This window comes from Gobius niger (assembly GCF_951799975.1).
Source record: "Gobius niger genome assembly, chromosome: 21".
NCBI lineage: Eukaryota > Metazoa > Chordata > Actinopteri > Gobiiformes > Gobiidae > Gobius > Gobius niger.
The window spans coordinates 11,096,692-11,109,089 of NC_136872.1; the positions used below are offsets into that span (position 1 = coordinate 11,096,692).

The window sequence follows — 12,398 nt, forward strand, 5'->3', positions numbered from 1 at the left end:
ACATGCTTGTACTCATACTCGTACTCATTAATGCGTTCCCGATAACAGAAAGCCAAACCACTTGACATGTGGTCGGTGCTCCTACGGGAGTGGAAATACAATATTCCACGTATAGAGCTGACTTTATTACAGACGACACTCCCTATATGGATTTAACCAGAGCTAAATATTGTTAGTGCTGCAGCGTGGAGTCTGCAGTGTTTCCAAGATACAGGCTAATGTTGCTAACTAGCCGCTAACTTGTGGCTGGAAAAAGAAAAGAAAATGAAAAGGCATATGTTCAATTCTGATATAACATCTCTTCAAAGTGTAGCCTACTTTACTCAAGGAAATGTAAGAGTAATTCAACTAATTACTACTGAAAAAGTCAGTTTATAAACCGTCTCTATAAACCTTGACTTCAAAAAGTATTCCGAAGATAATGTTCGGTTTTAGGAAAAAGTGGTATCGGTGCATCCCTAGTTTTTACATTGGCCCTCTACAAAACAGGAAATATCAATTGAAAAAATTTGGAGGCTGGAGTGCTACTCGGATGTAAAAAGTTGTACACGTTTAGTCTTTTGGGTGCTCTTCAGTGCAGGGATCCGTTTCAGCAAAAAATGAAACAAACTGAGGCACTCCAAAAGTAGAAATATTAAAAAGCCTTTATTTAAACATGGCTAGATTAGGTAAAATTGCCAACGCGTTTCGGCTCTAGGCCTTCCTCAGGGCAAGCTCGAGATGGCTGCCTCTGTACAGCTATAAGCTTACAGCATTGGTCACATGTCCCAAGTGGGAACACACCCACCTTGGACCAACCCAGCCGAGCCTAGATTTTTTGCAGGAAATATCAATGCAGTCCAAGCTCTCACGAAAGTCTCCCCATTCCTCTATCATTATAATTTCTCACATGTACTAATCATTTTCATAATACATTTTGAATTCCCAGGAGAGCTTTAGTCGACCTCTCTTTACCATCCACTCAATCGCCACACAGATTCCCACGGCGCACGTTAAGTTTCCGCCGAGTGTCCCCCAGCACCGCACGATGGGCTCGGAAAGCTCGGAATCCGTAGGAAGCGCATACATCCTTGTCGGGATCTGCGCTCGTGTGGAGAGGGGGGGGGGGGGGGGGCAGAGCAGTCACCTTTACCTAACGACCCTCATCCCTCTCAGGCAGCCAATTAGAGCGCCGGGTGTTGGCGGAGCAGGCTAGTCCCCGCCACTCGCTACCTACCCAGTAAGAGCCGCGGCCTCCTGCCCCTTCCAATTAATTCGCCGTGGACGTGTGGCGGGAGAGGCAAGATGGGAGACGCACGGGCACGGAGGCAAGCGGGTAAAAATAACATGCCTAATTACAAGTGTGGGGCGGACGGTCATAACGGTGTTTACAGAGAGACTGGAAAAAAAAAAAAAATGTAAGTCATCAAATCAATAATGTATGTTTTAGACTGTGAAAGTATAGCTGGGCAGCCATTAATAGATACAAATGGCGGCAAATCACGCGAGTGGGCCGATATGGAAGGAAGCTTGTTTTGGTAAGTGCAATTTTTCACTATGTTTAGACTATAGCCTAAACTTATTTAGCATACACAAGTCAACATCATGTCCATGTGAAAAATCAAGCAGATTGTCCAGTGGAAGTGAAATAAAACGGCACTCGGAGCTAGCGTTTAGCATGTAGCACAGGGGTAGGCAACGTCAGGCCCGAGCACAGCACCTCTGGCCCTCAAAATGATTTTGTGTAACAGTATTACACAAAGCAGAGAGTACTTTTAACATTATTAGTGTTAAATGGGAGGGGAAAAAAGGTAGAAATACTGTCAATACACCAAATTAGGTCATATATTATTTACAATACTGGCATTTGAAAGTAGTGCACTGGAAAAAGAATAATCGTTTTAAGGAAGAAATGACATAAATCTACTTGAATTAAGAAATTAAATCTGAGGTTTGAGTAGATTTGGTCTGGTCTTAGACGAAATAAAACCTCTAGTAGAAGTTATTCTTTTAATTCAGATAATTTTGTGTCATTTCAAGTGAAAAACAATTGTCTGATTTGAAGTGGGTTTTATTCTTGTTCCATTGGCGCTATAGCATTTGTATCTTGGATTGGTTCAAACCGACTCAAATTCAACATAGAAGAACTTTTATTCAAGCAATTCTAAGTAATTTATCTCATTTAAGATGGTATTTTTGCCAGTGTTGTGATTTACTTTGGGCTAATTATCAGCAGTTTCGGCCCTCGGTCTATTTACAATAAAGAAAATCGGCCCTCCGCCAAGAAAACTTGCCTACCCTTGATGTAGCAGGAAGCTAATCTTAGCGTGACGGTTAGCATTCACCATTATTTATGTATTTATGGGCTGTTGAACCACTTTGCTCCTCCCCATATCTCTGTATCTTTATTTAGCAGAAAATATATTCATAATTCAGCATTTGTTATAGTTTTGCAACGTTATTTTTATAGAATTATGAAAGGGAAGCTACTCGGAGCACCGTGAGGAAATCATACGCAAGCACGTAGAAACTGCATGGAGCGGCCCAGGAATCAAACCTTCTTACTACAAGGCAGGAATACTAAACACTGTGCCACCTGCCATGTCGCTAATATAAAACGTCTACTTTTTCCTGTAAGTGCTAAGTACAGGCTACAGACGCAACCTTCTTGCAGTGCATCCAATTAAATGTCCTTTTAAAGCTTTCTGACCGTACATTGTGCGAGCGGGTTACTCTATGGTGCTCTGAGAGAAAGCGGCCTCAGCCTCTATATCTGCAGCCGTACAGCCACTTAAGCAGCTCTGAAAGCCAGCAGTCTTTCTCACACATAATTGCAGGTGAGTCTTAAGTGCATATATTCAATAGAGACAATAGCGGTGGCCATTTTAAAAGGAACAACGAAGGCCAGGGGAGAGATGGAGCCTGGATAGATGACAATGCTGGGATGAAATGGTGAGGTCAAAGGCACCCACTCCACACAAAGCTGTCTCGCTGTTGGAAACAATACATATATTTCCGAAATTGCCCTATTGTGCATGTTTCGAAAGGTTAGTGTGAATAACTGCAGCACGTGCCTCTGTAAGAAACCAACCTAGATATGAGCCAAAGGGAAAAGGAAAGTGAAATTGCCCCTGTTTGTCCAGGAATGGAACCCAAGCCCGCTCAGCTACCTGTTTACGCTATATACTACCTGAGTGGATAAAAGCAATGTACAGTGGGAGGAAAAAGTATGTGAACCCTTTGGAATTTATTACATTTCTGCCTGAATTGATCATAAAATGTGGTCTACCTTTATTAAAATCACAAGAATTAGTAAACAGTGTCTGCTTAAAGGAGCTATATCATGCTATTTTAGCCATTACAAAGTTAAGTATAGGCATTTATATGATATATTGTACCTCTACCATTATGGAGCACTCATTTTTGTGATAAATATGAGTGTTTTCTGGAGGTATTTTTCAAACCCGGAAGACAAAACGCTTCGATTCAGTTAACTCCGCCCCCTCTCTCCGCACATACAACTGCGCTGACTTATTGACTTATTGACTTATTGTTGTTTAATATAAATAAACAACAATAAGTGAAGTTACTTCACAATGCAATTATACGGAGTTGACATCTGCAACACAGCTTCATAAATGGCTAACACACATGCTAATATGCTAACACACAAGCTAACCCGCGTTTGGATTGACTCACCGCTCTGGTCCATCGCTGTTTACATAGTGGGACTTGCGTTGGTTATAAAAGTTAAGCCACTTTGGTTCTGGCAAAGGTTCACCAAACATCCATCAGTGACAGTCACAGAAAAACAATATTTTGGCTGATAGTCGCTGAATCCCGGAGAAAAAAACAGCTAGACGAGTGGCCTCTTCCTGAAAAAGGTTGAACAAACTCCGTAGCCAAATGCGCTTCTTTTTCTCCGTGACATTATCGTTAGTTAAGAATAAAGAACAGGTGTGTCCAGAGTAGGTAACGAGCTCCATCTTCACAGCTGCAGCGCAAACATGACTGATCTGTTCAGACGCTCAGTTTGTTTTGGCCACAGCTGACCTGGAAGCACCTCGGGCACATCCTTTTTATTTTTTTATTTATTTTTTTCTCTTTGTTTCTCTCTTACGACAGAAATAATGAAAACGCTGTTTTACAAATTAAAATCAGGCCGTAAGCATAGAATTAAGACATTACATTAAAGACGTCGAGCACTTCCGTTCCGCTGTTACGACACAACTGAACACTCAGTCGTTCACCAGGAGAGGGAGGAGCAGCTGCTCAGAGAGCAGGATTCAGGAGGATTACTGAGAGCTGCGTGAATGAAGCCACAAACCACTCTGGGGGTGTTTTTGATAAGGAAATAGCATAACAACATGGCTAAAAGCTCCAAAAAGTCGATTTTGCATGATATAGGACCTTTAAACTACTGCCACCTAAGCAATTGTATGTTACCATATTTTTACTGGCCCTAGCATGTAAACATTCACAGGACAGTGTGGAATAAGTGAGTACACCTACTGGCTAAGGATCCTCCAAGGGATGATTAGAAAAATGTATTCTAAAGGGTTCACATACTTTTTCCTCCCACTGTATAACATCATCACTTCAAGCTTCTCTTTGCCACAAATACAAGTTAAGTTAAATAAAATAATCCACGTCAATTTTCAAACATCAGATATCTAGATTTGTATGTTTATTGTCATTAAAAGGCAAAGCAATGCCTGCATGTGGGTACATTTTTGTTTTGTGCAGATGGAAAACAGGGCTTTTGGAAATAAATTGAATTATGTTTCAGGCAAAACCCTTACCTCCTAAAGTGTCTGTCTCTGTCAGTTAAGACGCATTCAAAGTTTAGCTATGAAACACTGAGTTGAGACATACTGCTTTGCCAGTGCAGTTCAAGGCAGGGGATCAATCTCAGTGTTTAGTGTTTGGAGGCTGGTAGCGCTGCGCCTCGTCACACTTCGGGGGCCCTCTTTACCTTGGTGCTTAAATGACCTTAAACACAGCCCCGTCACAGAGCTCAGGGCGCCGCGGTGAGAGATGAGCGCGGGCCGCGGTGGGAGGAGGAGCGGGGCGGATCACGTTTTCCAATAGCTCGTTCGTCTTGTTAGATTAAATACTTCACTTCGCTGAACTTCAACGGGCCACTGGGCTGCACCTCGCGCTGCTCTCACGCTCTGTTCAGTTCAATTCAGTGATGTCAAACAGGCAAAAGATCTACAAATAAATAAATAAAACTTATATGTTATATACACAGCATTAGGGCTGTGCAGTTAAATTGAAATTCAATTACGATTATTACACTAAACGAATACAAAAATAGCATAATCGAGAATACGATTATTAACACACTAAGTGCCTATGTGTGATTTTGGTAGCTCTGTGATGAACAGAACTGAAATATATGACTATCAAAAACTTGTATCATTGCGTTTCTTTTCATTTTTTCTCTACTGATGTGCTCCCCTTTTGCTGAGAGGAGAACCGAAGTTTAGAAGCGTATATTTCCTTTGCCCAGGCGCTGGTTGCGTGCAGAAGAGTCTAAAACTCGTCTTCAGGAGCAGATCTCAACGGCGCTCAAAGCAAACTTGCTTTATTGAATGCCGCTGAGATGATTGTGTTTGTTCCCTTCGCATTTCCCGTGCTACTGGCAAATGCTTTGGTCCGACATAGACAAAAAGCAGTGTGTGATGATGTCATCGGGCCGCGTGGTTCGGTTTGCTTGGGCAGGTGTGACAGGACTCTCTCAATAGACGATTAGTTTAGAAATGTGGGACCAGCTATGTACAACATTTACAATATTTACAGGAGTGCACTTCGGGAATGAAAATAAAGGTCATGAGTTCATTGGGGTCTCGGTTAGACCCTTCGAAACACAGTTCATTAACGTCCACTTGAACACAGCGCGCAAGGTTTATAGGCAGTCCAGTTTTAGACAGAAGGAACCAAAACAAAAAGGCGGGTAGTGATCCAAGCGCGTGTAGAGTGAGTGGGGAACGAATGAGTGGTTCGGCTGCAGAGCCTCCTACCGCACAGGAGTAGATCTGTCAGACCGCAGATCCCGTTAGCTTTTGACTTGATCGCGGTATAAAGCATCTGCAGCTGTCCTGGCTTCCCACCCGTCTTAAGCTTTTTTAAGTGTATATATTTTGTACAGTTTATGTTGATCAATAGATAAATGTTTTTTTTTATATATATATATTAAATGTTTGTTTTCAAGGCCATCAATGGTCTGGCCCCAGCCTACCTTGCCGAATTAGTAACGGTCTACGAACCAGCCAGAACTCTGCGCTCCTCTGAACACACCTCCCTGGTCACTCCCAAGTTCAAATACAAAAAGTTTGGAGGCCGGTCATTTGCCACGCAAGGCCCAAAGCTGTGGAACGCACTTCCGTTCCAACTTCGAAACATCACAGAGCTGAGTGTTTTTAAATCACAGTTGAAGACACATTTTTTCAGGAAAGCCTTCGATACATAGCCACCGACTCGACTGCTGTTTTTATGTGTTTTTGTGTTTATTGTTGTCTACTATGATTCTTGTTTTATCCTGGAAAGCGCTCTGGGCACCTTCTGGTTGTTGTTGGGCGCTATACAAATCAAATTTGATTGATTGATTGATTGAAAATCGAGCAGCCCTACACTGCATGACCCCCAAAAAAAGGTCACACATGCTAATATTTGGTTGGACCTTCCTTCTTTAGCTATGATTATCTGTATTTTCCTCTTAGAATATGCTGGTGCCATCAGGGAAGCAAAATATGCATTGATGGAATAAGGTTATCAGCTGATCTCATTCTTTGGGCACATAGTGTTGCTGAACCTAAACCTAACCAGCAGTTAGTTAAATCCAGGCGGCCACTTTTTTTGTTCGTAGCGAATCATATGAAAGGTGATAAGCATACAATCCTTTTCAAAAATAGCATGGCCTTCGCACTAAAACCTTTATTAATAGCTAAAACCTACCAACCAACCTTTCTCACTATCAATATGGATATTGCCTCATACAATATTCCAATAACTATATTTTTACCATGAGGTGTTAGTGTATTAAGCGTTAAAACAGCCGGTTTTCACCATGCTTTTGTCCAGCCTTCAGCATCAGGCTTGTGTTCCTTCACTCCCGTCTCTATGGGAAACGCTCCACCGCAGCTGCCGCAGTTATGTCAGGGATTTAGCTCGTACTCCGAAATAATACAATTAATTTGTTCACTCTCTGATTCTCTCTTTTCCCCCCCCCGTTTCTCCCGCTGTCTCAGATCAAGGAAGTGGAAATGTGCTGACACGGAGTGATACCCAAAAGAGAATTCGAACAAAGATGTTTGTTCGCGCTAATGAAGAAAATAATGAAAGGCAAACAACAAAACTATATGAGCGAGCGGAACCAAACGAGCGAGGAGGATGGATGGAAATGAGTTGGTTATCAAATATGCGCAAACACAGCACGTGAGAGGCACTTAAAGAACGCGGCGGCGCTCAGAGGTATGCTTCCATCGCAGATAGAGGATCTGGCTACAGCGGGACAGGGGTAAGGCTTAATTGGATTGACATCAAATGAGAGACTTGAGAGAAAGTACAAGCAAAAGGAAACTTATCTGCTTTGGACCTAGCAGGAGATAGATGTAAGCTCACTTATCAAAGCGGCATATTAGCTGGGTAGATTGTTTTTACTGCTCTAACTAAAGGCATGAAAGAGTCCCCGGGCTTTCCTGACAACCATAATAATATCTGCAGATGAAGTGGCTTTGCCTGAGCATCATTAATTTCTCGTTCGGGAGGGCTTTTCCTTTACAGGTGTTTGAAAGCTTTCGGAAATTCTGGAAAACATCTATTGTTGCGGGCGATGCCCACCTCTCAGACGTGGGCTGCCACATCTGTGAGGCAGATGAGAAATTAGTGATAGTTATTTTAAATGGTGAGTTTTAAAAATATCACAAATAATCTTTAAACCACCTGTAGAGTGAATATCCAGTCACATAATGGCTGCGTCCGAACCCATCAAATTGTAGCCTCTAAGCACTAACACAAGCAACTAACTCCTTAACCTTTCATGGGGTCGACTGTTAGACCTCTATGCAGTTAGTGAACTAGAGCTTCAGCAGCATTTGCACAATCCGTCCGTCCTTAAACAGGGGGAAGGGAAGTGACATCACCAACAGCTGTTTTTCTTCTTCTTTAAAGTTATTGGTGGAGTGCAGGCCAAACAAAAGTGCATGTCGCCCCCTACTGTACAGTGTCCAACAACAACATAGTGTCCAAACAAAGACATTTAAGGAGAAAAATAAATCCAAATGATCCATGCATTTCCCTTTAGTGTTATTTTATTTCAACAGCTGTTTCTTAAAGCTACAGCAGCAAATGATCCATGTGGCTTAAGTTTCTACTAAATGAAAACAAAAGCATTTAATCCGTTTACTGAGTTTACTCTTTAACACTGACATGTGACTGAGCTGTGGGGACGACAACATGGATTTATCACTTTTATAAAGTTTGGCTTGTGCAGAATCTTAATTTTTAATTATTATTATTTTTATTATTAAATGTGCTCCTGTCAATCGACAGTGGTTGCGCATGAATCACTCGAGGGTGGGGGCGAGGGGGGTGGAGGGTTTGGCGCAGTGGCTTGTGGGATGGCACATAGCTCCTAATCACCGGTTAGTTAGCACCAGAGGTCCCTATGCTAAAGTGGCTATGATAGTTAGCATCGAGGCTCCTTTTCCTAACTACTTCCTAACTGACAGCCCAATTCGGAAGCATCTTGTCATGGCGGACGCTGACGCACATCCGGTTTGGCGTAATAGCTCTTACCAATCTGCTCGTTTCGGACGCAGTCCATGTCATTCACGGTTCAGAAAACGTCTTGAGATTTGTATTGAAATTGCCTCCCATTCATTCCCTTTTCTTTGCCATTTTTGGTATTACTGGTTTCCGAGCTGATGACAAAGAAACAAAGCAGCCTCAGTTTTGTGGTGAATAAACACCCACAGTGTTTTAGTACGAGACAAACCGGGAGGTACTTCTGTCCTGCCAAGTTACAACAATTGTTTTCTTGGAATATAATGCATGATTTGACCAAACTTTGATCATCTTCAGTCTCTGTCTAGTTCGTGTACTTGTATAATAATCACTGAGACACATGACGGACTCTGACAGCTCCCTCTATCCACACATAATAGGACAGCACTGGCAGCTGTCGATACATGTCACACCCTCAATGGACAGATACTCAATGCAACGCAGCTTTCCCTTAGCTCTTTTCATGTGACTTTGAAATAGGGATATTGATAAGGCATTGATTTTAGGCTGAGGTCAGCACAAAAAGAACAGCGGCCTCTGTGACTTTATGCAATCCTCATTTCCACTTGCTTAACACTCAAAAGCAATGCTACTCGAACGTTGCAAATATTTCTGTGTAAGTGCTTCCCAGCAGGAGTTGATCATCTGAGGGCCAGAGCAGGTAACCCCGCAGCAGGACGCAGAGGCAATGACCAGGCACTTGGATATTTTACGCGAAATGAAGTCCATTTTCATAGCACCTGCTGTGTCAAACATACTTACTGAGAGAAGGAGCAGATTATAATCATTAGGCATTAGGCAGTTAGGCATTCCGAAAAATATCAGCCTCCGTGGGTGAAGCCTCTTTATTTGGCCATTTGTGGGGAAATAAATGTAAGCTCTACAATGCTCCCTGAAACCCAACTTGACACATGAAGTCACTTTGTAAGCTTTAATCAGAGGACGGAGCTGGAAGTTGGGTCCGAAAGAAAAGTAACTGACAAAGTATGGTGATTTATTGATCTACATTAGGGCTGCACAATATATCGCGAAAATTATCGTATCGCGATATTAGCTGATGCAATATCCGTATCGCGAGAAGCTACAATATATCGCAACATCACCATAGCCTTCATCTGACTAAAGATCGACCCTTTTTTTTGGCAAACTCAAACTGATGCATTGAAGTCATGTGTAAAAGTTCAGTTTTAGTTTAACATTTACTAGCTTTGTTAAATTGTACCCTTGTTTTGGTCCAGATTGGGTGTTTTTTAAAGGGGGGGTATTATGTAAAATCGACTTTTTCAAGCTTGAATGACATGTTATTATGTCATTCCCTCATTAAAAACATGCCTGAAGTGTTGCCGTGGCACATTCACGTATTTTTGAGAAATCTGTAAAAACTCTGATGGCAGCCATTTTAAGGATAGGTTTGCCTGAGTCCTCCTAGGAACGCCCCCACCTCCTGGAGACGCCTCCGAGCTTTCGTCACCAGCCAAGTAACCAACCACTGCTCCTCAGCAGAACCCCCTCCCCACTGATGCCACAGACAGCGTGTGGAGGGGGCGTGTCGGAAAGGGTCAGAGGTTCTTAAAGAGACAGAGGCCTATTTCAAGACATTCACTACAGCCATTTTGAGAGAGCAATTTTATACAAGGCAGTTATTCTAATTTACTGCATTTACAGACCAACAGAAGGTTTGGTCATCATTGTAGTGTGATATAGACTGGTGCTATAATACCCCCTCTTTAAGTCTTTTGACACAATTTGCTGAAAAAAATGGAACATATCGTGTTTAGTGAAATATCGCAATAATATCGTTATCGCGATATTGCACAGCAGTATCGCATATCGCAAATCACTTCAATTTCGTGCAGCCCTAATCTTCATACTGTACATCAGCACTTATTTGGACAAAAGCTTGGACATTTACCAAAACAGGACTGCGATGTGCATCCATGAACACACATGTGCGACGTGCACGTGCCGCAACTCCGCGATTACTATCTTCCTCCTCAAACAGGAAGCTGTCATCCTGCTGAGAGCGAGCCCCGCCGGTGTCAGAAGTACCTGTTCTGTTTTGCAGAGCCTGACTTTGCTCCCCGCCAGGGACACCAGCACTCTGCCTTTGTAACCGCGCAGCTCCAGCAGGCCCAGCCTGTTTGCGTTGGGGGGGTGTAGGACGCTGCAGCGCTTCTGGGAGCCGCAGGCGGGGGGGCGCGTGGCCGTCTGAAGAGTTTCCATCCACTCCTGGCGCTCCCCTGCGAACGCACGTGTGAAAGTGAGAAACAGAGCGGGGAAAAAGGCAGAGATGGTGCATGTGGATACAAGTGAGCGAACAAGAGGGCCCCGGCGCAGCAGTGGAATCTTTGAAATTCCAAACTTCATTCATCATTTTTTACATCGCTTCTGTAGACACTGCCGGCCCAATGGCTGCTATACATCTGGTGCATACTGATACCCACATTTCAAATAGAAAAGTAATTGAGAAACAGAGCACACTGTTGGCAAAGTCTGCCTCCGGTAAAAAGAATATCCTGTAAAGCTGAGCAGAGATATAGATAGCTGCTTCTCTGAGTTTTGCAAGCCTCGAGCAAGATGTGACAGGGATAAATTAAGAGAGACGAGATTAAATTAAAATACATGATTGAACAAAAGGGGTTTTGTCAAAATATCAGCACAGAATGATTGATATTCTGATGCAGAGGTTTGTTTTTTTCAAACAAAGCAAGCAAACACACTGTCCTTGAGCCGACTGGACGACAAACAAACCGAAATGTCTCAATGAAAGAGCGATTTTGTATTTCTTTTTTCCGAAGGGAGTTTACATTCAAACGTTGTTCACTTAAAGAGGGGGGGGGGGGCTTCTAAGAAAATCTTCCCTCTACAACTTTAGAAAGCGAACATGAAAGAGGACACGAGGCAGGCTGTTGTAAAAGCCCATTCCCCCAACGCCCGAGACACGGAGCTATCAAAGGCAGACAAGTGGAAACACAAGAAATACCAAAAGGATTGTAAACACACCACGCACCGCTAGGATCACAGCGCTGCCCAGTGTGGAGAAGGCTCCCCGCCAAAAAAACAAGAGACGGGGAAAGCAAAATCATCGGCAAATCAGTTCAGATGGACGGCATTTTAGACTGAAAACAAAACATGCCTCCATCAACGTTTCAAAAAAAAAAAAATCCAAATTAATTACTTTTAGACATTTTTTTCAGGAACTGTCGGTTTAGAGTCAACAAAAACCGGCCCTCATCTTATTCTCTTTCATTCTGCTCTTCCTGTTTCCCATTTGTTATTAGACTCTTAATGCGCAAACGGCACCAGACAGACAAATCATCAAGCCACCCAAATCAATGGAACTATTTGTTACGCTAGACTATAAGAGCATTAGGGAAGTGTTGGTGGGATGTTAATGAATCAGACTGTTGTCACATATTCAAAGTACCGAGAAGATTGGTGACGGAGAACTTGATTTCGAGTCATCTCTGGTGCAATTCAAAGCAGTTGCTCGGGAGATTCAGAGATTTAGGGTACTCAAATATGGAAGCCATTCATTCCAGTACACGTATGCTGTTATATTTGATTGACAATTGTTTACTTGCATGGGGCTGAAAGGAAGAAAAACACTTTTGGGGCAGTGGTTCTCT

At 42.7% G+C, this 12,398-nt stretch overlaps 1 protein-coding gene across 1 annotated transcript in view; it reads right to left on the reverse strand.

Annotated features, from left to right (window-relative positions):
- arap2 (ArfGAP with RhoGAP domain, ankyrin repeat and PH domain 2) overlaps positions 1-12,398 on the reverse strand; it is a 154,561-nt gene that overhangs the window by 100,673 nt on the left and 41,490 nt on the right. The window contains exon 8 of the mRNA XM_079579837.1: positions 10,819-11,009. Within this exon, the coding sequence (XP_079435963.1) occupies positions 10,819-11,009 (191 nt within the window). The remainder of the gene's footprint in view (positions 1-10,818; positions 11,010-12,398) is intronic.